A 27205-nucleotide genomic window follows, 5' to 3' on the forward strand; every position below is an offset into this window, starting at 1 on the left:
ATGGTAATATAGTAAGTGAGATTGAATCAAGGTGTAGTAAAGCTAATGCAGTGAGCTCGCAGTTGTGATCAGCAGTATTCTGTAAGAAGGAAGTCAGCTCCCAGACGAAACTATCTTTACATCGGTCTGTTTTCAGACCAACTTTGCTTTACGGGAGCGAAAGCTGGGTGGACTCAGGATATCTTATTCATAAGTTAGAAGTAACAGACATGAAAGTAGCAAGAAATATTGCTGGTACAAACAGGTGGGAACAATGGCAGGAGGGTACTCAAAATGAGGAGATAAAGGCTAATTTAGGAATGAACTCTATGGATGAAGCTGTACGCATAAACCGGCTTCGGTGGTGGGGTCATGTGAGACGAATGGTGGATAGGTTACCTAAGAGAATAATGGACTCTGTTATGGAGGGTATGAGGAGTAGAGGGAGACCAAGACGACGATGGTTAGACTCAGTTTCTAACGATTTAAAGATAAGAGGTATAGAACTAAATGAGGCCACAACACTAGTTGCAAATCGAGGATTGTGGCGATTTTTAGTAAATTCTCAGAGGCTTGCAGACTGAACGCTGAAAGGCATAACAGTCTATAATGATAATGTATGTATGTATGTTTCTTTGTATTGAGGGTCCTTAATGTTGCCAAGGAATTTAGTCACTACATCTTTGAATGCGTTCCATGCCTCTTTCTCAATTTTGGTCACTGTGTCTGTGAAAATTTTATCCTTCATCTGTTTACGAATCTGTGGTCCATCAAATACGCCTTATTTGATTTTTGCATCTAATAATGAGGGAAATTTTGTGGATAAATATTGGAAGCATAGGCTACTTTTATGTAATGCCTCGACATACAGTTTCATCAATCCAAATTTGATGTGCAGGGGTGGAAGTAGAATTTTTTCACGGTCAATAAGTCTTACATTCAAGACATTTTTGGATTCTGGTTGTAGTTGTTTTCTTTCTGTCCAATTCACTGTATCGCAATGTTTATCCCATGCCCTGCTATCCCATTCGCATAGGAAACAGGGAAATTTTGTATAGCCTTTTTGTTGTCCCGGCAACAATCCAATGATCTTCAAATCACCGCAAATTTGCCACCCATGCTCATGATATTTAATTTTTTCAAGCACCAACTGTAAGGTCTCGTATGTTTCAACTTTTTTGTGGGGTGTGCAAGTGGACGGATGCCAGAACATTTGTATTATGAAGCTAAACAGCCTTTAAACTTATTTTGGAAGAGTTAATAAAAACACGCCAGTTACTAGGATCATACTCTTTCTCTCCCAATCGACGTAGAAGATTTAAAACATCTGTACAAATTACAAGTTCATCTTCTTGAGTATAATACTTTCGGACTGTTATCTTTGAAAGGAAACTGCTTTATCAGTCCATCATAAACATTGCATAAGGGCTGGGGTTTTTAACACGTCTGATTATTCAAGTGGTCTAATGCCTGTTGCTCACGGTAAAATTTTCTGTCAAATTTATTGTACAATAATTTAATTTTATAAAATTTCTGTTGCTCACGGTCAAATTTAAGTTTTATAAAACCTTTGACAAAACTTTCATAAAATAGGACATGTTCTATTCCGTAAAATTAATTTTACGAAATGAACCAATCAGCGAAGCTGACATCATGATGATGCTGGCGCTACGTCGTGAGAAGATTGCGAAGCTCGATTGTAAACAAACACTTCTTTCTAAAATGGCAGGTTCCGGGTGGACTAAGGAAGCTGTTAGTGTTTTACTGGACGAATACCAGAAATATCCATGTTTGTACGAGGTTAAAACGCCACTTTACCACAATAGAAATGCAAGAAGAGAGGCAGAAAACACAATCGCCGAAATTGTGTCACAAGTTCGCCCGAATACAAGCCCGGCTGATGTGAAGTCGAAGATAAACGGGCTTCGAACTCAATTCACTAATGAGAGGTTAGTACTGAATTTGATCAATCGTAATTATTTGAGATTGATTGATTTTTCTTTAAATTTGATATGAAGTTTATAATATGGCAGATAGTAAAGCTAGTTCTATTCATGCATTCACGGTTGACTTGGTAACCTGTCAAAAATTTAAATGCAGTAATTATTAATGTACAGCCTACTGTGTACCAATAAACAGGTTTTTTGTTCTTCAGTGTATATTAAAATGTAACTGATTTAAATCTGCAAGTTTACTGTAGTAGATTACATTCAATTGTTTGTTTTCAGGAATAAGGTTATGAAATGTTTACACAGTGGAATGGGTGGCAATGAAGTATACAAACCAACATTTGCTTGGTATGACCGTATGCTGTTCCTTATTCCACATATTGCTACCAGGAGCAGCAAATCAAATTTGGATATGAATACAACTTGTAGCAGTGATGACAGTCAGGTAAAGCTTATTTCTAAATCTAGATTTCATAGGTTACAAGATGGTCATGTCACATGGGACCTGTGCAACAACCAAATTTAAATATGAAAGTTAAATGTTTTTTGTGAGTAGGAGAGTGATGTTCTTTGAATGTGAAACTCCACCTTTTGTTTTGCTATCTGTCTTCCTGACCCACAAATTTTCCAGCATGGTATGATTGACTCTTCTAGTAGGTGGTGGGATAAATGTATTCATTTCAATGGAGGATATTGACAGTCAGAGTTAATCAAACATCAATAACTCTATCAATGGGGGATGCAAGGTTATGTCTGAATATTTCTGAGACATGGGATATACACCTCTTGCATCCATGCATATGTAAAATTCAGGGTTAGCCAAATTGTATTCCTTCATAAGCTGTGAAGGTAGGGAGTATGTATGAGTAAGAGGAATATTCTGCATCAAAAGAAGTATATGTCCACCTATCCAATACTTTTAAAATTTATTGATCTCTGTAGATTATTTACATGGTAGCCATGGACCATAATTTAATAGTCTCTTTAAATTATTTTACACGGTAACCAGTAACCATGGACCATGTGAAATAATCTAAGGATACTATTAAATTATAAAATTATTGAACAGGCGGACATATAGATACTTATTTTGATCATAATAGTCAATACAGAACCTGTACACAGTTTAATTACTGAGCATTCATGTAGGCTGTAATGCAGTAAAGACAACTAGGCTTAGGCGGATTACTTTAAATCATAATTTAATGATAGACAGCACCATAAATTAAAATACCTGTAAACACTCAATAACTTAAGTTAATATATGAATTCCTGCACTAATTCAATTTAATTCCATACCACTTTTATTATGTCATGTACTGTACTATCTGAAAGCTGACCGATGGCTGTGCAAAGTACAGGGTGTTGAAACATTTTACAAGGGCTAATACTGGTATATTACAAAATATGTTAATCTACTGCCTGCTGTCATTTGTTGATGGTTACAGTACTTTTGCATCCATCTCTTGGCACAGGCCAGAGCAAAGTGTAGTCCCAGTCTCATCCATGGCTGTGATAATATGGAAGTTGCTGGGGTATGGGTAGTGCTGATTAATGACATTCACAGCACAACCAGTGTGTCTGAGTGTCATGAAAGGTGTTGCTCATAAGGTTAGTTGTGCTACATTGGCACTGTCTGGCCCAGTGAGGATAGCAATGGCAAACTACCTCACTCCTCATCTTGCCTAGTATGCCTCATTTTGGTACTGCCATTGATTTTTGTGGTTTCCCTATAACTGCATAGCCTTTGGTGATGCTATTTGAGGATCCAATCAGCCTCTGGGCTGTTGACCTAACAGACCCAGACATGTTAATCTACAAGAATAGTAGCTAAATATTTGGCCAACCTTAAGAGGAACAACTGTGATAAACATCATTCCAAACATACTTGTCTAATTAAAACTGCACCCTTACAAATTAAAATTAACTCATAATTTCAAAAGTAGAAAGAAAATTGAATTTAAACTTTCATCTCAAATAGTGGTAACTAAGTATCTATTCACTATAGTATTATGGGCTTAAATTATTTTTTTTTAATGTGAAACTCTACTGTACACCTACATTTATAAGAAGGGTCCATTCTAACACAATATTGTAAATGACAGTCACAGAGAAATACAATTAACATGTTTGTTATAAATAATTAGAATCGAAATTTATCCACACAGTGATCTTGCCATGATACTTTGCCTACACCATTAAAGTAGTCTTTCAATGTGTTCCTGATACTTAGTGGTGTTTGCAAAACTCGGTTTCCACCTTGCCTCTGGATTTCTCCCATGATGAGATCCCTTCTTCACTCCCCTAATTGCACACTGCCTCCTTGTACATTTTCTTCATCCACACTGTGAGGTGGCATATAAACTCCCCTGTTCTCTTCCAAAAGGAAGTTGTGCAATACACAGGTAGCAAGGACAATGGATTCCACTTTGTCAACAGAGAGTGTCCTTTACTCAATAATTCCCTAAAAACATTTGCCATGATGCCAAATGCATTTTCAACTACACATCTGGCCCTACTTAATCTGTAGTTGAAAATTTTCTGCTCTCTTGTCAGCCCGCTGTACCTAAAAGGCTTCATTAGGTTGGAAGAGAGGGGAAAAGCATCATCTGCAATCATTACATATGGCACTTCACACTCAGTTTCAGGAGGTTTGCGAGGGGGAGGAATGTTCAGTGTTTTATTTTGGACTGATGCAAACAAGGTGCTGTTTTGGTAGACACCTCCATCACTTGCTCGTCCATTGGTCCCAACATCAATGTATATGAATTTATAATGGGCATCCACCAGACCAAGCAAAACAATGCTGTTAGTACCCTAATTATAATAGTGGGAACCACTTGATCTAGGAGCTGCAAACTGTGTATGTTTCCCATCCAATGCACCCAAACAATTAGGGAAATTCCATTTCTCTTCAAATTCATGTGCAATCTCAAGCCATCCAGTCACAGTATCTGGAAACTGAAAAAAATTGTGTTTGTTTTAAAGGTTACTCTGCCTGATGACTCTGTGAAATTCGATGACAATGGGATGCTGACTGTATATGAAGAAGAAAATAGGCCTACTGACAATCAGTCATGTACATCACAGCCTGCAGCAAGTACATCAGGTAGCTTATATATGTTTATAGAAATATCAAAACATAATATTTTAAACAATTTGTTGAGGCAACTAAAATACACTGTAGGTAATTGAGTTCAAAAAGAAAATTGACAATATTCTGGTGATAAATTTTCCTTCTCGACTTTCTAGGAAGTTAGTGGTTTCCAGAACTTATTAATGGTATACTGTAGTAGGGTAATTACTCACATTATGATATTATGCAGTGATGTTAATTCAGAAACATGCATATTATTTATGCAATCACTGTGAATTAGCTTATTATTATTATTATTATTATTATTATTATTATTATTATTATTATTATTTCCAGGCACATCACGAAAACGGAAGAAGGGGTCGATTGAAGACGATGTCCTCCTTCAGGCTTCAAAGGTGCTTCACTCAGTGTCAAATACTGAAGATGCAGACGATGAATTTGGCAAATTTATTGCCTCAGAACTGAGAGCTCTTACCGACACAAAAATTAAAATTCTTACCAAACATAAAATTCAAAAAGCAATAATGGATGCTCAGTTGGAAGTATTAGGCCTACTAAATACAGACTAGGAAAGGAGTTCCCACAGCCTAAAAAATGATATTGTACATATTTATGTAATATTTTTTAATAATTATGTTGTTTCAATAAATTCAAATATTTACCTTCATGTACTTTTCCTTCAGTGAAGAGTATATTTCCCTACATGTTTCAGGAATAATACGTGCTAGAGTTCCTAATGGTATTCTAGTTGAATACATCAAGTTGGTGTAACTTTCTCCAGTGGCCAGAAATCGGAGTGTCACTTGCAGTCTCATTTCAAGAGAAATAGCTTGCCTCATGTTAGTGTCTTGTCGAATAATTTTGGGACCAACAAGATCCAGAAGTTTTTCAAAACTGCCTTCCTCCATTCTTAGAAAATTCCTATATGAATGCTGGTATTCTAACCTCAACTCATTTTCAACCAAGGACAGCAATCCTCTATCTTCTTCTCTTCTTTTTATCCAATCCCAAGTCCAGCATTTCCTGGCATTTCTTTTCTACCTTTTTACCACTGTACAACATATAATTGCAGCTAAAGCGCAAGTAATAGATGGGATTAGTGATCACGAAGCTGTTTCTGTGGTAATTATAAATAAATGTGAAAGAAAGGAAGAGATTAAAATTAGGACTGTTCGGCAGTACCATATGGCATGAGGGAGTTTTTAATAAGCAACTATGATCGGTGGAAAACGGTAAATAAAAATGTAAACAGACTCTGGGATGGGTTTAAAGCAATTGTTGAGGAATGTAAAAATAGGTTTGTACCTTTAAAGGTGGTAAGGAGTGTTAAAGATCCACTATATTATAACAGGGAAGTAAAGAGACTAAGAAGGATGTGCAGGTTGGAAAGAAATAGTTAGAAATGGCTGTGGAAGTGAGGAGAAATTGAAGGAACTTACTAGGAAATTGAATCTAGCAAAGAAGTCAGCTAAGGATAACATGATGGCAAGCATAATTGGTGGCCACACTAATTTTAGTGAAAAATGGAAGAGTATGTATAGGTACTTTAAGGCAGAAACAGGTTCCAAGAAGGACATTCTAGGAATAATTAATGAACAAGGGGAGTGTGTAAGCGAGGATCTTCAAAAGGCAGAAGTATTCAGTCAGCAGTATGTAAAGATTGTTGGTTACAAAGATAATGTCCAGATAGGGGAGGTGACTAATACTAAAGAAGTATTAAAATTTACCTATGACAGCAATGACATTTACAGTAAGATACAAAAGTTGAAAACTAGAAAAGCACCTGGAATTGATAAGGTTACAGGGGATATGGCTTGGGATATAGTACCATATCTGAAGTACTTGTTTGATTATTGTTTGCATGAAGGAACTTTACCAAATGAATAGAGAGTTGCTATAGTGGCCCTTGTATATAAAGGAAAGGGATATAGGCATAAAGCTGAAAATTACAGGCCAGTCAGTTTGACATGCATTGTATGTAAGCTTTGGGAAAACATTCTTTCTGATTATATAAGACATGTTTGCAAAATTAATAAATGGTTTGACAGAAGGCTGTTAGGGTTTAGGAAAGGTTATTCTACTGAAGCCCAACTTGTAGGATTCCAGCAAGATATAGCAGATATCCTGGATTCAGGAGGTCAATTGGGCTGTATTGCGATTGACTTGTCTAAGGCATTTGATAGGGTAGATCATGGGAGACTACTGGCAAAAATGAGTGCAATTGGACTAGACAAAAGAGTGACTGAATGGGTGGCTCTGTTTCTAGAAAATAGAACTCAGAGAATTAGAGTAGGTGAAGCTTTACCTGTCCCTGTAAAAATTAAGAGGGGAATTCCTCAAGGCAGTATTATTGGACCTTTATGTTTTCTTATATATATCAATGATATGCGTAAAGAAGTGGAATCAGAGATAAGGCTGTTTGCAGATGATGTTATTCTGTACAGAGTAATAAATAAGTTACAGGATTGTGAGCAACTGCAAAATGACCTCGATAATGTTGTGAGATGGACAGTAGGCAATGGTATGATGATAAACGGGGATAAAAGTCAGGTTGTGAGTTTCACAAATAGGAAAAGTCCTCTCAGTTTTAATTACTGCGTTGATGGGGTGAAAGTTCCCTTTGGGGATCATTGTAAATACCTAGGTATAAATATAAGGAAAGATCTTCATTGGGGTAATCACATAGATATGATTGTAAATAAAGGGTACAGATCTCTGCACATGGTTATGAGAGTATTTAGGGGTTGTAGTAAGGATGTAAAGGAGAGAGCATATTTGTCTCTGGTGAGACCTCAACTTGAGTATGGTTCCAGTGTATGGGACCCTTACCAGGATTAGTTGATGCAGGAACTGGAAAAAATCCAAAGAAAAGCAGCTCGATTTGTTCTGGGCGATTTCCGACAATAGAGTAGCGTTACAAAAATGTTGCAAAGTTTGGGCTGGGAATACTTGGGAGAAAGGAGACGAGCTGCTCGACTAAGTGGTATGTTCCGAGCTGTCAGTGCAGAGATGGCGTGGGAGGACATCAGTAGACGAATAAGTTTGTATGGTGTCTTTAAAAGTAGGAAAGATCACAATATGAAGATAAAGTTGGAATTCAAGAGGACAAATTGGGGCAAATATTCGTTTATAGGAAGTGGAGTTAGGGATTGGAATAACTTACCAAGGGAGATGTTCAATAAATTTCCAATTTCTTTGCAATCATTTAAGAAAAGGCTAGGAAAACAACAGATAGGGAATCTGCCACCTGGGCGACTGCCCTAAATGCAGATCAGTAGTGATTGATTGGGTTTTGCTTTGTTTGTTGGAGTCATAGTCTCAAACACACTGTAAGTTGAACAGCTGATTCTTGGTTTAAAAGTTTATCGATAGATGGCAGCACATACACTTCTTAGTTCAGAAGTTAGTTCATAGATGCCCATACTGATGTTTCCACGGATTTTATAAATTAATTTTACCGTGAGCAACACAACTTGTTTTCATCAAATTTTTATAAAATTTATTGTACAACAAATTTTACGAAACATTTTACCGTGAGCAACAGGCATTTAAGATGAAAGACAAACTCTCAACTTCAATCCTACATACCTCGCGGTCTATTGCGTATCTGGGGGAGTTTGTTATGAATTTACCAGGAAATCCCCAACTACAAAATGAAAATTTAGACAGCAATAAACCTATAATTCAATGCAAACAATAACAAATCAAATCACATAATTGTATTCTAAAAAATGTTGCGCGAAAACATCTCTCAACATTTCAACTTACAAATTCATGCAGATACTAAAACACCAAATTGCGTCAAAACTATACGTGATAGGAAAAAAATAGCATCATTTTCGGAATCAGGGCAGCGATTTCCATAAGAATTACATATTTTCTATTTTACTGCAAAAGCATGTTGGCTAGTGTAATTTAAGTTTTACATCATCAAAAATACAGCTAATAATGTTCAGCTCTAAAATCTTGCCCGGCATGTAAAGTCTTACAAGTCATTAATCTCATATTTGGTCCGTATTGACGACAGTGATTACATATAATTTAAAAGAAATATTTGTTTAATGTCAACCTCGTCAATACTTACAATTACCACTATTGTGGTTAAATGATTATAAATAATTGAAAAATCGTGAACATGTTTCGCCCTTCTTAACGGGCATCATCAGCACTATGAACAACTTTAAAAATAATAGTTACATTTAAGACTGTCTTACAATAATCAATCATATAAGATTGGAATAAAATGTGACATTAAAAGTTGTTTTTGATACCATTATTAAAAAGTTATAAGTAAATCTTATAAACAACAAGTTAAAACAGTTGTAGGTCAATTTCATAATCTAGTCTAAAAAATATATATGTTAATGTTGGTAGGAAGATTGTCAAACGGCATTCGTCTGTAATGTAAAGTCTTATCGGACCCTCACAGTGGCCGATAAGTAACATGCCAGGTAAGTACAATATATTCTGCCGATAGCGCTGTGCAGGAGTGGTTGAACGGAAACATCCTTTTATGCGGAGGGCAAGTTACATGCTACTTCACCGAAGGTGGTAGAACCGGCCCTGAAATGACTCCGAGGTAACTTGTTTATCATTTGAACTGAACTGTAGTGAAATTGTTACTGTACTTTTTATTGTAAATCAGTAGCTGTTTTAAGGTAGTAATATGCAAAGCTGCTGTTATATTTCATTTCCAAAATAGATAAAAAGCAACCTTTTTGTTTTGTTTCAGCGATATCTGGTCTGGAAGGCACACCATACGAGGGTGGGATTTTCCAACTGAAAATTAATATTCCAGAGAAGTATGTTTATCAGAAAATTGTTGAGATCCTCTCAGGGACAAGCAACTAACATTCAGAGAGTTTAGAATGAGATAGATCCATTATAACCTTTCTCCTTTAAATTGTTTTCTCATCTGGTATGGAAATGCAGGGGCTGTACCTAATTAAGGCTACGGCCACTTCCTTCCAACCCCTAGCTCTTTCCTGTGCTATAGTTGCCATAAGACCTGTCTGTGTCAGTGCGACGTAAAGCAACTAGCAAAGAAAAACCATTTATGCTACCGGCAATCTACAGTAGCATTCTACTTTTCTAAAATTCAGCAAATATCATTAAAAGATGCTTAGTGGGTCTCCGGACCAATCCAAGCACCCCTCAATATCCTGCTTGGATTCAACTCTTCCTAAACTTCATGGGTCATATGTTTGGCAGTGGTATTAGTGTTGCTTGTCACTGTGAGCTGTCAGTGTACAACATGAAAATAAGCATGGTATCTAATATTCGTGCATTTTTATACAAAAAGAATAATGTTTGATGAGTCATAAGGATAAGGCCAAATAAATTCTATTACACCTACGAATGTAAGTGATGTATAAGTTTCAATTATTTCTAGATTTCTAGACTATTATATTTAGATACGTGCGTTATGTTATCTTATTTATTTCATTTCTAATTTCCCTCTCTTATAATGTGCAGTATTCTGTTGCTGCAGATTCTAAGGGCCTGTACTAGAACAGCCATGTGCGACTTTATGAGGCAGATTATATGTTGGGTTGAAAACTTGTGCTATGTAATTCGTTTATGTGTAACCTGGAAGAATATTCTCTACTTTACCTGTGTCGAAGATGGAGTGGCAGTTGAAGGTCTTGCCCCTATCTTGGACTCTGCTGTAAGAATCGAGATGGCTGCACATCATGATGAATCTGCATCTGCATTATGCTATACGAAAAATAAGTTGTTATAGTGTAGTCTATGTATTTATAAAATATATCTCACTTCCCGTCCACCTATCACAGTTTTTAAAGACTTCCCAAGCGAGCAAGTTGTTGCCACTAACTATATGAGTTGCACGCAAGCAGGGCAATGGTAAGCTTCCTTGGTAGCCACAGTCGGTATGGCATCATTGCATGATGCTGCCATGTTATTTGTCAGTTTGAGTCCTATTAGGTGAACATTTTTTTTACCTTCTAAATTTTATAATACCAATATAAATGGTCCTTTATTATTGAATATTATAAATTTTCCAGCTAACTCATTTCTGGTTGCCAGCATTTCACCTCAGTGTTGGTAAATAGCACACCCACCAAGACGCATGGCTAGTGCATACCGTGGAGGCCACTACGTAGGCCACCTGGAGCCACCGGCAGTGCCAATGCACTATGAGAGACTTAGTCTCATAACGCTGGCAACCAGGAATGAGTTCGCTGGAAAATTTATAATGCCCAATAACGGACCATTTATATTGGTAATATAAATTTACTCATTCAGGACAAATATTTCAGGTTCCCTATGGGAATCAACATCTATATCATTCTAAATTTTAGTCTGCTAGGTACTAGAGATGGTGGCATACAATTCCGAATCACTAAAATGCATGCAAAAAGCTCCAGTTGTACCAAGTATTTTCATGTAAGTGAGATAAATGTCTGCCAGTTTCTATTCTAACATTATCTTGGAAAAAGTAACCATAGTACTTATTAAATTGGCAAAAATAGCTTGAATAATTAATAATAAAATTACTGATGCTCTGCCACATAGTGATATCCGGGTTTCCCAATTTATTGTACATCTTAACAAAATTTGTAGCATTGATTACGAATATAAATTTTACTTTCGCCGTAGTTAGTATTAAAAAACAAAATTATATTTTGAGGTAGGAATTATTTGGTAGGATACATAACTTGAATCTTACCTTTTGCGTCCATGTAACATTTTCAGTCTTCTTGCTTTCTACAATGGTGTCTGTTTCGTTACATAGTTAATTAATATTCAAGTTTTTCTTTGTGTAAATTTCAGTCCTAATTTTTTTCTTGGCTGTAACTTCCACATTATAGCCTCGTAAGAGTCCATTCTAATATGGCAGAATAGTGCAGTGGATTTAAGCTCTACATATAAAGTTCACCCTTAACCCTTTAACCGCCAACGTCCGATTGATCGGATGTTCGAGGTTCAGTCTAAAAACGCCAACATCCGATTGATCGGACGTTCCGGAAAATGTACTTTCCAAGTTATTTATTCGTTTTAATGTATAATAACTGTGAGTGCAAACTATGTGGAAAAACGTGTGAACAGTACCACATTGAATTCTGTACAAAAAGAACAATGTCTATACGTGATTATGCAAATATGTAACCCATCAATGTAACCTATATTCTCTGTTACGGCTATTTGGCTGCATTAAATATATTAATAATGTATAATACATGTTTTGGACTAGTTTTGGATTAAGTAAGACTATATACAACAAGTTTAGTTGAGGAACTTGCTGCTGAGTGGCTTGGTGGCCAAGCGGCAATTCAGCTCCCATGGGTGGTTACTATTTACCAAAAAAAGAAAAAAAAAAAGGAACACAACTGTTCCATATTCAGAAAGAGTAGTACTAGTCAAGTTGGTAAAAGGAAAAAAAAAGACCAGATACATTTGCAAACAGTGTAAGAAGAGTGTACACCCTTTGTGCCTCCCTAAGCACATTTGCTAGAGCACGTCATAAACATGTGTAAATATTAGTGAATAATTTCTTGTATCATATTTTTAAGGCAAAAAGTGAATTTTTGAATGTTAAGTATGTGTGAAATATACATTGGTAGTAATTTTTTACTTAAAATGAACCAGGAACTGCAGCATTTGCGTATAATGTAAGATTAGAAAATTTCACGTTAATGTAATAATAATAAAAATATTGTAACTGTAATATTGTACATAAGGCTCCATCTTTTTGTATATAGCGTAGGAAACACCACCTCTCTAAAATAATGCAGCTTTTGATAGTAAAACTGTTTTTTTCTTACCGGTTTTTTCAGATCAAAAATTAGATGTATGGCTTTTCAGGCGTTTGCTCTATTAACCAGCGTTTCGTCTTAGGTCTGACACTAGCCTCTTCAGAGTGGGATGTGTCAGACCCTACCCACTGACGCTGGGGTGTATGCAGGTGAACTTATCAGAAGCCTATTTAAGAGGCACAGTCTGATAACTGCATACGGGAGATTTAAATATTTTTTTCAAAGAAAGGAAATATTTATTTGAATTATTACTTCATAAAATAAATTTAAAAAAATAAAGGTGCATTAATTTACATCAATAAAATGTCCGAAGCATTGCCTTCGAAACAAAAAAAATGCCCATCCAATTTACATAAATTGAACAGAAGTTATTACGAATAATTTACTGCAAGGTAAAAAGTGCTCATTAGGCCTTGGCGGTATAGGACATGGACACCGCGTATGAGGCTGGCGGTCAAAGGGTTAAGATAGAGGCTAGAGTCATTACAATTGATGTTAAGATAATTGTGCCGGGCTGAGTGGCTCAGATGGTTAAGGCGCTGGCTTTCTAACCCCAACTTGGCAGGTTCGATCCTGGCTCAGACCGGTGGTATTTGAAGGGGCTCAAATACAACAGCCCCGTGTTGGTAGATTTACTGGCACATAAGAGAACTCCTGCAGGACTAAATTCCGGCAACTCGGCGTCTCCGAAGACCTTAAATAGTAGTTAGTGGGACGTAAAGCAAATAACATTATTATTATTAAGATAATTGTGATAATCGTAACAATGAATGTAATTCAGATTGCTTATTTTGAATCAATCTTTTTGATTGGAAGTCTTGGACTCAAGTAATACATTTTCGAAGGATATAATGCTAAACAAGAGCCTCCGTGGCTCAGGCGGCAGCGCGTTGGCCTCTCACCGCTGGATAGCGTGGTTCAAATCCTGGTCACTCCATGTGAGATTTGTGCTGGACAAAGCGGAGGCGGGACAGGTTTTTCTCCGGGTACTCCGGTTTTTCCTGTCATCTTTCATTCCATCAACACTCTCCATTATCATTTCATAGCATTTATCACTCATTAATAAATCACCTGCCGGGCTGAGTGGCTCAGACGGTTAAGGCGCTGGCCTTCTGACCCCAACTTGGCAGGTTCGATCCTGGCTCAGTCCGGTGGTATTTGAAGGTGCTCAAATACGTCAGCCTCGTGTCGGTAGATTTACTGGCACGTAAAAGAACTCCTGCGGGACTAAATTCCGGCACCTCGGCGTCTCCGAAAACCGTAAAAGAGTAGTTAGTGGGACGTAAAACAAATAGCATTATTATTAATAAATCACCTTGGGAGTGGCGACCCAATTGTAATAACAGCCTATATATGTTTCATTCATTACATCCCTGACCCGGTCAATGACTGGAAAACAGGTTGTAGGTTTTCATTTTCATAGTGCTAAACAAACTAAAACACCTGGGAACAGATATACCACTGTGCTAAACTTCTCTACATTTTCAATAACCTTATTGCCAATGCAATAAAAATGTTGCTACATCTACCACATAACAGTAACATAGTAAAAGTCTGTTTGTAGAATAAAAAAAAAAATTAACTTACAGTTTGCAAAACTGTAGTCTACATATCTGGCTGTTTGTCTAACAGTCATAGTACAGGCCCGAAGTCCATTAAATATATTCACACATCCCAGTGACATAAGTCACTATGTTAACAGAGTTTTAGAATCGAGTGAAATATTTAGTTTTTTTTTAAGCCAACGTGGCATCTTGAATATGGTTTGGTTTTCTCTGCTACTCAACAAGACAAACAACAGCGGAAATTTGAGAAGGACTGGCTACACCAATTTCACTGGATTTCGTACAGTCTCATGAAGGAAGGAAGAATCTGCAAATTCAGTGTTTTGTTTGGTCCTTCAGCTGGTGCTGGTGTAGGCTGTCAGCCACTGAAGACTCTGGTGAAGAAGTTGCTGCAAATGTTTTTAACTGCCCTTGAAGATTTGTGAGTTCATGCCCCTATTCAGTACTACCTCTTTACAGATGAAAAAGCCAGGGAGATCTTGAAAAATTATGAATCAAGAGATGGGAACGTAGTTAATGTTTTGATTGATAAGAACAAGGCAACAGTGATTGAGGCAAACGGAAAAGGATTAATTCATTAATAAAAACAGCATTGTTCTGTGTCTTGTCCTCTAATTCTACAATCAAGGTAGTGTGCCCCAAACTAGTCAGTGGATCCCAAGCATGCTCAGTTTGAAATCCACTAAAATATATTTATCATATAATTACACCCTGGATTTGTGATTGGGAGCATATATTCCTATTATGGACAAGACTAGGTAGAGTATAGCTTTAAATGATGTTGGCAGAAGCACGTCAGATTTGGGAAAATTGTAACTTATTCATAAAAAAATTAATGGACAATCAGTCAAAAATAGATGTGAAAAAAATACAAATGTAAAAGTTGCCTCGACTTTATAAAGAAATATGGCAACCCTGCGCCAACAAGCACGTAACATTTACACTGAACACTTGAAAATTTTAACACATTTAAAGAACTTGGGCTCGCATGCTCACACCATGCACCTGGCTTGTTTTGTTAATTCATTCAACTATAGATGAGTACTTCCCTTGCCTGCACACTTGACATTGCAGTAGGGTCCCTAACCTTATGTCATCTAATGCGCTTTGGAGGTAAATACCTACTCTGACTGTACACGTAAAATATCTGATTGGTAAAGCACATCCTGCTATATTACATCTAGCAAAACACGCGCAGAAAAAATCAAACAGTGGCTCGGAACCACACACAAGTCACATGAAAAGAAACAAATATTTACACAAATCAAGGAGCATAACATATTGTCATTTTCCACTCCCATATAATAAGCAGGCTAATCCCACACAAAATTTTTATGGAAAAGTTTCACGGTAAACAAATAACAATTTATACAATTCGCTCCCTAATCAATGTTGGTTCCTGGAAAAGAGAACATGACGCAAAATCAAATAAATAGACTGGACTTTAACTTCAAACATTTAATTCAACGTTGGTCTCTGGAAAATGTACATCAAATCAATCAGTCACTACTGATCTGCATTTAGGGCAGTCATCCAGGTGGCAGAATCCCTATCTGTTGTTTACCTAGCCTTTTGTTGATTACATATGTTTTTGACATTTGAGGAACTTTGCCTAACACAGTCACTCTCTTCATTCACGGAACTGCACAAAGGAACACATTCTGCTGATCATTTATTTCTCAACGCATACGATCCGTCACTCCGTATACGCCTTCTTGATGATTGACCTGGCATTGCTCCAAACTGTTCCATGGCCTCCGCCGCGTGATGTTTCTGGACCTGAATATTCATATGAGATTTTTCCTTCACAGTTGTGATCTTTCATCTACTGGTCTCCATTTGTATCCCAACTCGTGTTCTTAATTCAATCATCGGAATACCACGGGGTTCTGAGCTTTTGAATTTCCTGATTTCATTCCATTAGATTTCCTTTTAATGAGCGAGTTGTCTCGGTTTACGTACGTAGTTGGACGTATTCCGGCGGGATGTGTACTTATGCACCGCTTCTGATGATCTATTTTACTTTACTTATAACTTTCAATGGCTCCTTTGCACTTGAGCTCGAGACCATTGAAAGGTTATAATACGGAATAACATTATCCACAAAAAGCCTTATCTCTCATTACGCTTCTGTACTCATATCATTAATATGTATAAAAAAAACATAAAAGTCCAATAATACTGCCTTGAGAAATTCTCCCTGTTAATTATTACAGGGTCAGATAAAGCTTCACTCTCACTCACTCTCCTGGCGTTATAGCCCATGAAGGACCCTGACCTCTTCAGTAGCTTTCGCCCACTCCTTTCGGTCCAGAGCTCTCCTTCACCAGCCTAGATCTTTATCAACTCCAAATCTCTTGAGACGTTGCCCAGCCACCTTGTCCTTGGTCTTCTCCGTCTTCGTTGGCCGCCAGGATGTTGGTCAAGGGTCTTCATAGCCCGGCCCTGGTCCATCCTTTCGATGTGTCCGAGGTACTGAGGTCTCCTCTTTTTGGCCTCTGCGACTATCTCGAGGTCACCATACAGGGCATAGACTTCTTCATTGGTCCTGATGCGCCACTCTCCTTGATCGTGAACCACGTCGAAAATCTTCCTCAAGATCTTTCTCTCCCACACCCGTAGAAAGTTCTTGTCGCACTCATTTAGTGTCCACGTCTCGCACGCATACAGTACAACTGGACGGATTATAACCTGGTACACGGTGAGTTTTAATGTTCTGGACAGCGTTGCAGTCTTCAGTAACTTCTGGAAGGCGAAGTAACACCTGTTCCCAGCTGCCACCCTAGCCTTTATCCCCTCACTAACCTTGTTGTCCTCAGTCATGAGGGCTCCCAGGTACTTAAACTGCGTTACTCTCTCGTAGGTGTTTCTTGCAGATTCCAGTCCTCTCACACTGTGAAATCTTGTTTTGTCTCGGGTGTTTGCAGTGTACTTGGTATTGTCCTTGTTGATCTCTAAGCCCAGATGTTGTGATCCCTCGCTCATGTGCTCCAGAGCTTCCGTCAGTTAGTTCGCACTTCTCCCAAGTAGGACAACATCATCCGCGAAGGCCAGGAACTGGAGGGTTCTGTTGCAAATGGTACCCCCTGGTTTCAGAGGTATTCGACGCATAACATGCTCCAGGCAGAGGTTAAACAGAGTGGTTGACAATGCGTCACCTTGCCTCAACCCTCTCTTTACTTCAAACTCCCTGGAGAGCTGGCCCTGGATCTTCACTTTGGCTCTGGTACTTCTCACAGTCATCAGGACAAGGTTGGTGATCTTCGTCGCACCTGCATCTCTTCCAAAACCTGTCGCAGTCTTGACCTGTCCACACTGTCGTAAGGCTCCTTGTAGTCAATGTAGAGCTGGTGAATGCTGATGTACTCATGACACTTTTCAAGGATGAGCCGCAGGGTTAGTATGTGGTCTGTTGATCTGTTGCGCCGGAACCCACACTGGTGGTCTCTCTGCAAAGGGCTCAAATCTCCTAGACAGCACCTTTGAAAAGATCTTGTAGGTCACACTAATAAGAGAGATTCCTCGGTAGTTGCTACAAACTGTCCTGTCACCCTTCTTGTAGATGGGACAGATGAGGGCCATGCTCCAGTCCCTTGGCATCTCCTCACTTTCCCATATAGATTGAATCAGAGCGTGCATGTTATCTACAATCTCTTCTCCTCCATACTTGAACAGCTCAGCTGGTAGGCCATCTTCTCTTGGTGCTCTGTTATTGCGCATGTGGTCAGTCGCCTCCTTCATGTCATTCCTCTTCACTGCGGGGACTGGTTCGTGCTCATTGTCAGTAAGTGGGTGGTCAGCTGTCACCTGATCAGACACCCTTGCTTCTGCCTCCTCGGTATTTAGGAGCTCTTCGAAGAGCTCCGCCCATCGTGACAAGATCTTCTCCTCCTCTCCAACCAAAAGACCCTTCTTGTCCTTGCAGTATGAGGTTCTGGGCTCAAACTCATTCTTGATTTCCCTTGTTCCCTGGAACATGGCACAAACCTCCTTCTTATTATACAGCTCCTCGATGGCTTCAAGCTGCTCTTTCTCTCGCTGTCTTTTAGTCCTCCGGAGCATCCTCTTTGCTTCTACTCTCGCCATATGGTAGTCTTCTTCTGTTGATGTTGTCGGTCTTTGTAAGGTCTTGTCCCTTGCTTTGGTCCTCCTTTGGATGGCCTTTTCGCATTCCGCATCGAACCACTCGGGTCTTACACTTGGTTCTTGGAACCCTGCAGATTTTGTCGCTGCGTACGTGATGGCATCCTGTATTGTTCCCCATAGATTTTCTACAGTGGTGCCTTCTTATTTCTCTCTCTGGTCCGCAAGTTTGGCTCGGACCGTCTCTCTGTACACATCCTTGATGACGGCATTATTCTTCAAGGCTCCGACATCGAACCTCATAGTCTTCTGGGTGTGAACTTTCCAGATGTTGGCTATGCGTTGTCTGTACTTCATGACAACCAGATAGTGATCCAAGTCATGTCCGCACATCTCCTCGTCTTCACATCCATAGTATCAAATCCATGCCTCCGGTCGATGAGGACTTGGTCGATTTGGTTCTGTGTCTTGCCGTCAGGGGACTTCCATGTTACCTATGGATCCTCTTCCGCGGAAAGTAAGTACTGCTAATGCTCATCTGATGGTCGATGGCAAAGTCCACTAGTCTGAGGCCGTTGTCATTACTCTCTGGGTGTGCTCTCTTGTCCAATCGCTGGTCTGAACACCTCCTCCCTCCCCACCTTAGCATTCATGTCAACAAGGATGATCTTGACGTCATGACGCGGAGCAGCAGAGTACTCTCGGTCAAGGAGAGCATAGAAGGCGTCCTTTTCTTCCTTAGAGGCATCTTCAGTCAGTGCATGTGCGCTGAACACTGTCACATTGAACAGGGAGAACTTCAGTCTCAGTGAGCACAATCTCTCATTCGCGGGCTTGAACTCCAGCACTGCCGGCTTAAGTCTCCTGTTAACCACGAATCCAGTACCAAGCTGACTCCTCACTCCTCCACTGTAGAAGAGGTTGTAATCTCGTGAGTCCATGATGTCATCGGATTTCCTGCAAGGCGGCCACAGAAATATTGTAACTTTTGGGGACTTCCTTCAGATTGCTGAAAGCTCCTGCTCTGAGGAGACTCTGGACATTCCATGTGGCAAACACAGCATCTCGTTTTCCTTTTCCATGATTGGTCGTCAGTAAATCCATCCGGCTTTTGCTATTTTGTCTTGTAACAAGGGATTTTTACATGACTAGGTCATTGGCCCAGCGCATAAACTTCTGGGGGGGCTGCCCCCTTTCAGCCCTCAGGATGGCTCTCCTTTCTGTCTGGGTGGCCCCATAGCCTTTGGGAATCTCTCCCCTTACCCACAAGGCAGTGGATGCTAATCCTATTTACCCCGGAAAAGCAGGGTTGCCTCTTCTGCCAGTTCCGCTGTTCCAGGAACTATTCCTTCCGTCTTCACTGCCATTGAGGACTTCAACAAAGTTCACCAGAGCCCCGTTAGCCGTCACCTTTCAGGGTTCCTGCATGGCCTTCACAGCTACTGTAGCGGTCCCGGAGCACATGAGGTCCCCGCTGTGCTTCACCCCTGCAGGCTATCCCCTACTTCATGCCGTTGCCCGTCTCCCACCACAGGGAGGTGGGGTTGGACTTGTGGGAGACCAGATAAAGCTTTGCCTACTCTAATTTTCTGAGTTCTATTTTCTAGAAATACACCCATTCGGTCGCTCTTTTGTCTAGTCCAGTTGCACACATTTTTGCCAGTAGTCTCCCATGATCTACCGTATCAAATGCCTTAGAGGGGTCAATTGCAATACAGTCCATTTGACCTCCTGAATCCAAGATATCTGCTATATCTTGCTGGAATCCTACAAATTGAGCTTCAGTGGAATAACCTTTCCTAAACCCGAACTGCCTTCTATCGAACCAGTTACTAATTTCTCAAACATGTTTATCATCATCAGAAAGAATTTGGGTTACCAGAAATCCGTATTTACCAGGACATGCCCTTATTTTTAGCATCTGTCCTGGCATCCGTAGTTATTTTTTAATTATTTGCTGATTGTCCGTATTTTCATCTAATAATGTTAAAATGAACTTTTTCCAACTGGAAACCCATTTTCGTAAACTTAGACTCGCTTATTCCAAACTTTGACTTCAGCTGCAACTTGAACTTTTTAAATTCCTGTAGTCTTTGATTAGTATATTATCGCTGGTCGAAGTCGATAGTCGAAGTTGGCGATAGCATACGGAAACGGAAGCTAAAGACAAATAATTTTTTGTTCATATTGCTGCTTAGTTGTGCCACAATCCTTGTGATCTACTCTACAATATCTGTTGTGATCTGTTGGTACGTTAAATGTATTATGGGGAAAAGAAAGTGTAAGTTCACTGCTGATTTGGAGAAAAGATATAAATGCTTCAAAAAGGGTCGCACCAACGAAGAAGCCATGTGTCTAGTATGTAAACCAGAAACGTACGTTTCTGTGGCTAATCGTGGAGCTATGGATTTAGAAAGTCATATTACAACGGGCAAACATAAAGCTAATGTTCAAAGTGCATCAACTTCAAATAATGTGTTGACATTTTTCAAAAAGAACACATCACTAAACGAACATGCAATTGCTACAGAGGGAGTTCTTGTTTACCACAATGTTGTTCATCATGGGAGCTACAAAACTATGTATTGTATGCCTAAACTTCCATCTAAATTATTTCCTGATTCTGAAATAGGGAAAAATATTCACTGTGCTCGTGCAAAGTCTGAGACCATTGTCAACAATGTACTTGGACCTCACTGTGTAGAAAGTGCCATTAAACAAGTCAAAGACGTTATCATACATTGGTGTTTGTACGGATGGCACCAATCATGGGAATATAAAACTGTTTCCTGTGCTCATGCAGTATTTCGACTACAGGAAAGGAGGGCTGCAAGCAATGTTAATTGACCAGCACAGTGTTAGTAATGAAAAAGCTGCAACAATCTCTCCAGTGGGGTTAGATGTCCTGCAACAAAATGGAATTTCGGAGAAGTGCATTGCTCTTGGAGGAGATAACTTGCAATACGAATTTTGGTGGCCTGAAAAGAAGAGGAGATAATAATGTATTTTCTAACCTCAAATCTCAGCTTAATGAAACCTTGATTGGAGTAGGCTGCCCAGCACACGTGTTGATTTATTGTCGATTGACGTTGAAAGCATTGTGTTAAAAGTGTTCAACTACTTTTCTACGTTCACCATAAGGAATGAAGAGCTAAAAACTTTTTGTGAATTTGTTGATGTGAATTACAAATTCCTATTGAAGCTTACAAAGACTCGTTGGTTGTCACTTTTTCCAGCTGTTGAAAAGATGCTTGAACTGTATCCAGCACTTCGGTCTTATTTTCTATCGGTAGATAACCCGCCAACAATTTTGAACAAGTTTTTCACCAATAAGTTAAGTGAAATGTATTTAATATTTTGCCAGTCTTTAATGTCAGTCTTTCAAGAGAACATTCTTCATGCTGAAAAGGAGAATAATTCCATTATTGAAGTGAAACAGGCACTTGAAGAAACTGTTGGCATTTTACAAGCTCGTTTTTCAAATAATTTTGTTCCTATGAAAGTGAAAGAAATGATGAAAACTTTGAAGGAGGAAGGGTTGCAGGAAGACAGTGATTCATTCATGAAAGAAGTCCATGATGTATATAATGCATGCCTGGAATACCTTGGAAAATGGTTACAGCCACTTTAAGAATTCAGTACCTTTAAATGGATGACCTTAACTTTAGATTTCAACTGGACTGACCTTGAAGATACTGTTAAATACATTATTGCTAAAGGTGTACACATTGATGACGTTAGATTATTTGACCAATTTGTAAATCTTCAAAAGTATGTTGAAGTGCAAAATCAGAATGAAAATTTCTTGAAGGAACCAGTCCATAAAAAATGGGCTGGTTTTCTAAATAGTGTCAGTATTACATGTTCTACCGAGCTACTGAAATTGGCAGAAGTGTATTTTGCAATTCCTACACATAATGCCAATGTAGAAAGAATTTTTTCTTTAATAAATGCACAGTGGACCAAAGAAAGAAATAGGTTAAGTGTTGACTCTGGGAAATGTTTGGTGTCAGTGAAATTTAACATGAAAGACTTCACTTGTAGCCAGTTTTACGACTATTTAAAAGGTGTTGCTCAATAAAATAAGTAGCTCTGATAAGTACAATCAACATGAATAAGGTGTCAGTGACATTCTTGCTTTCGAGACTTCACTTGTGGCTAAGCAATATGAATAAGGTATGCTAAATAAATGGTCTTAACAAAAAATTTAGGCAATTTTAATGCTGTCCAGGTTTTATCCTGCTTTTTGAACTCAAAAGCCCTGCTTTCAAGCTGTTGTCATCTGGTAACCCTAGAAAGAATGCTTTCTCAAAGCTTACATGCAATGCATGTCAAACTGACTGGCCTGTAATTTTCAGCTTTAGATCTTATCACCCTTTCCTTTATACATGGGGGTACTATAGCAACTCTCCATTCATTTGGTATAGCTCCTTCATGAAACAATAATCATATTAGTACTTCAGATAGGGTACTATATCCCAACCCATTTTCTTTAGTATATCCCCAGAAATCTTATCAATTCCAGCTGCTATTATTTTTTTAAAAATGCTATGTGTTTGGGGCATCGACCTATAGAGATCTTTTGCCCCTACTTGCACCTGTGATATGAACCTGCGTGTAATTGGGATGGAGGAAGTGTTGAATCTGAGAAAAGGAACGTTAAGGACGACACAAACACCTAGTCCCCAGGCTAGGGATATTAATCTTTTACAATTAAAAACCCCTGACCCAGCCAGGAATCAAACCCGGAGCCACCGGGTGACACGCGGACGCGTTGCCCCCTACACCGCGGGGCCGGGCAGCTGCTATTCTAGTTTTCAACATTTTTATCTTATTGTAAATGTCGTTATCATAGGTAAATTTTAATACTTTCTTAGTATTAGTCACCTCCTCTATCTGGACATTATCCTTGTAACCAGCAATCTTTACATACTGCTGACTGAATACTTACGCGTTTTGAAGATCCTCGCATACACACTTCCCTTGTTCATTAATGATTCCTGGAATGTCCTCCATGGAAGCTGTTTCTGCCTTAAAGTACCTATGCATATCCTTCCATTTTTCACTAAAATTTGTATGACTGCCAGTTGTGCTTGCTATCATGTTGTCCCTAGCTGACTTCTTTGCTAGATTCAATTCCCTAAGAAGTTCCGTCAATTTCTCCTTAATTCCACAGCCATTTCTAACTCAGTTTCTTTCCAGCCTGCACCTCTTAGTCTCTTTACTTCTCTGTTATAATATAGTGGGTCTTTACCATTCCTTACCACCTTTAAAGCTACATACTGTTTTCACATTCCTCAACAGTTGCTTTAAAACCATCCCAGAATATGTTTACATTTTTATACACCGTTTTCCACCGATCATAGTTACTTTTTAAAAACTTCCTCATGCCTGTTTTATCAGCCATATGGTACTGGCTAAGAGTCGTACGTATAAGACTCTCCTTTCTATCACATTTATTTTTAACTATGACAAAATAAGCTTGTGACTACTAATACCATCTATTACTTCGGTATTTCTATAGAGCTCATCTGGTTTTACCCGCACCACGTCCAGAATATTCTTGCAAATGCCACAAATTCAAATGAACACTGTTCTTATAACATCAGAACGACTCGGAAATGAACACAACGTGCTATTTAAAGATCTCATCTTTAGCAGTACAGAAATGACATGGACAAAAATACAAAAATTGGCTGCTTCCAAAATCCCTCCTCGGTAGATGCAAGTAAATAACCCTCGCCTATCACACGGCGGAATACCACAAAATAATCAAGATTCAGGCTCCCAAAAAGACCAAAATCCTCATGGGATCCTACCTTTAGCTACTCGCCGAAACAAATCTACCCTAGGCAAGTTACACAATAACCATCAATAAATCAGGCCTTAACTGTGGAACGCATCCCCTTAAACTCAACAAAATATAGTCCCATGTCCAAAAGATTGCTAAATCTGACATCACAAATTAACGATGCCCTCCTATTCTTCCATACTCTTCACAAGTCTGCACTCATTAAGTTAAATTCAAATTAATGACCGACTCTGCTCTGATATAAAATTTGAAGACTGAAATAATACCAAAATTTTATGTAAATTCATTCCTAAGAACAAGCCTCCGTGGCTAAGATGGCAGCGCGTCGGCCTCTCACCACTGGATGCCGTGGTTCAAATTCCGGTCACTCCATGTGAGATTTGTGCTGGACAAAGCGGAGGCGGGACAGGTTTTTCTCTGGGTACTCAAGTTTTCCCCGTCATCTTTCATTCCAGCAACACTCTCCATTATCATTTTGTAGCATTTATGAGTCATTAATAAATCACCTTGGGAGTGGCGACCCCATCGTAATAACAGCCTATATATGTTTCATTCATTACATCCCTGACCCAGTCAAAGACTGGAAAACAGGTTGTAGGTTTTTTTCATTCCTAAGAATCCAGAAATTTATACTGAACTAACTTGCACTCCCCATTCAAGGAAATGGTAATAATAATAATAATAATAATAATATTTTTAAGAGATCTAAACTTCCATGCTAGAACTTAAAACATGGTATTGGCATTGCAAAACAGTTACCCAACAACAACATCGCACTAAATCATGACAACACGCTCTTAACGCCAAAACATTTATCACATTCAAACTTAGAAAACTCAAGATGATACTAACAAGTGTTTGAATCACAGCTCCACCAGCATTCAGCCTCACTCACACTTCGTGCACATAACTAGGAAAATGTGATTGAATGTTTTTGTGCCTTTTAAATCCAGTTATCCAACCAACCTTCTACCTTTTACCGAGTTGAATCTTAATCCCTTCCTAAGTTACACATTCACCCCGAGGTGTGCATTGCGTCTCAACATCAAAAGAAATGTACAAGCAAGAAATGCTAATGAATTTTAGAAATATTATTTATAAAATTTATGCTAACCACTCAGGTACCAAAATGAAATAAATGGCAAACTATGACTCCATGCATTAGTCGACATGTACTTTACAATATTTTCAAATTATTAGAAAAGCTACCCTACATCTTACTGAAAAATTTCAATATATAATCCTGTGAAACAAAATTTAAGCCTATTGAATTTAGTCGATAAACTGGCCTATCCCCTCAGCAACATTAGACAACAATATCACAGTCATAATTTCATAAAAATTCTGGTACTCATCTGTTTAGAAGATCCATCGCATCTGCCTGCAGCCAGGCTTCTTCCAGCCTTAAGTAACCTCCCATGGTCATGGTGATGTCCTCAATGATTATAAGTTGAAATCTCGATAGGTCTCCATCCTTGACGAAGAAACACATCCCAACTAGTTGTTTGCCTTCCCTTTCACTATAAATGAAGCAGTGTTATTACCCACAATGTTCTGACGAACTCACTTTATACTTCTGGATTTACTTTGCATAACTTTTCCATTACTTGTGTCCCACGAAAGGAATAATTTATTTTATACGTCTGGCTAATTTGTAATAAGCTGGCTACTTTGTTACCGCAAATGTTCACCCTTGCGAATGTTTATCCTGCGTAACTTTTGGCAGTCTCTAGGCATAGAACTTGCTACAAATCTATCTTTGCTAACAACTATTCACTCACAATGGACCCATCTCTAAGTGCCAAAATTACTCCAAGAAAGATTATGCAACCTTCACATTCAATAATACTAGCATACACTATATAGCCAACATATTTAAAAGACGCAACTTAAACATAGCTTTTAAAACCACTAACAACAATTCAGCGATAATTTACAACACCAAGTCAATTCGTAAGAACAGTAAGTACAACCAATCAGGTGCTTATAGATTGGAATGCATGAATTGTGAGAAAAGCTATGTATGCCAAACTGGCCAAAGTTCTAACACCCGCTATTCAGAATATATTAATGCTGTCAAGTATAACAGGTTTTCTTCCTTTGGACAACATATAGCAGATTCTAGACATAAATTTTCCAACATTGAAAGAGATATGGCTATCCTAAAAATAGCCCCCAAAGGCAGTCTACTCAGTATTACCGAGGATTTCTATATACATATGGACCAATAATTTAATCAAACTCACAACTTAAATGAACTAACAGATAAAACAAATGTCCTTTATGACATAATCACTCCATTACTCAAAAGCCATTATCTAAGGAATAAACAACAACAAATAAAATACCCTCGACTAGTCCCCCACAAGATACGACTCCACCAACCTAAATCACCGCCCCTAACCCCTCCCACACTCCTCCCTCTCACCCCATCGACTGCTCACAGGGCTAACCCTCGTCGTATGAGGAGCAGTGCACAATGTGCTCCCAGCAGGGCAACAGAATCTGGCTTCCCCAACTGAGTGAGTAAACTAACACACACAGTTCCCACCTCATATCACACAAAACAGACATTCTCTCATACCCACTCTTTTCTCTTTTCCATTTAGACTCTACAACTACTATCTCATAGATGATACCAACTACTCCAAATGTACAATAAACAACAAGAAAACTTTTCCTAGAACACAACATCAATTTCCACAAGCAAATTTAAAGATTAGTCAATGCCAGATTTTGTTCATGTCATTTTCTGCTTGTGGACTCGTTTCTTAAGTGCCAAATCACAGTTACTTGGAAGAGGTAAATTGTCCTTCCACAATAGGGCTACCTTGTACTGCCCATCATCATTTCTGATAATACACATATGAAGCTTTGCTTAAATCTCCCGACCTCTTCCTTCTTTGGTTTTATGAGTGGCTGTCTGATATACCAGTGAC

At 38.7% G+C, this 27205-nt stretch overlaps 1 protein-coding gene across 4 annotated transcripts in view; it reads left to right on the plus strand.

Moving 5' to 3' along the window:
• Positions 1 to 27205, plus strand: part of LOC136862872 (ubiquitin-conjugating enzyme E2 T) — a 267498-nt gene that overhangs the window by 38777 nt on the left and 201516 nt on the right. For all 4 annotated transcript variants that reach the window (XM_067139140.2, XM_067139139.2, XM_067139141.2 and 1 more), the window contains exon 2: positions 9761 to 9830. In XM_067139140.2, the coding sequence (XP_066995241.1) occupies positions 9761 to 9830 (70 nt within the window). The remainder of the gene's footprint in view (positions 1 to 9760; positions 9831 to 27205) is intronic.

This window comes from Anabrus simplex, chromosome 2, assembly GCF_040414725.1.
Source record: "Anabrus simplex isolate iqAnaSimp1 chromosome 2, ASM4041472v1, whole genome shotgun sequence".
In the NCBI taxonomy this organism is placed as follows: Eukaryota; Metazoa; Arthropoda; class Insecta; order Orthoptera; family Tettigoniidae; genus Anabrus; species Anabrus simplex.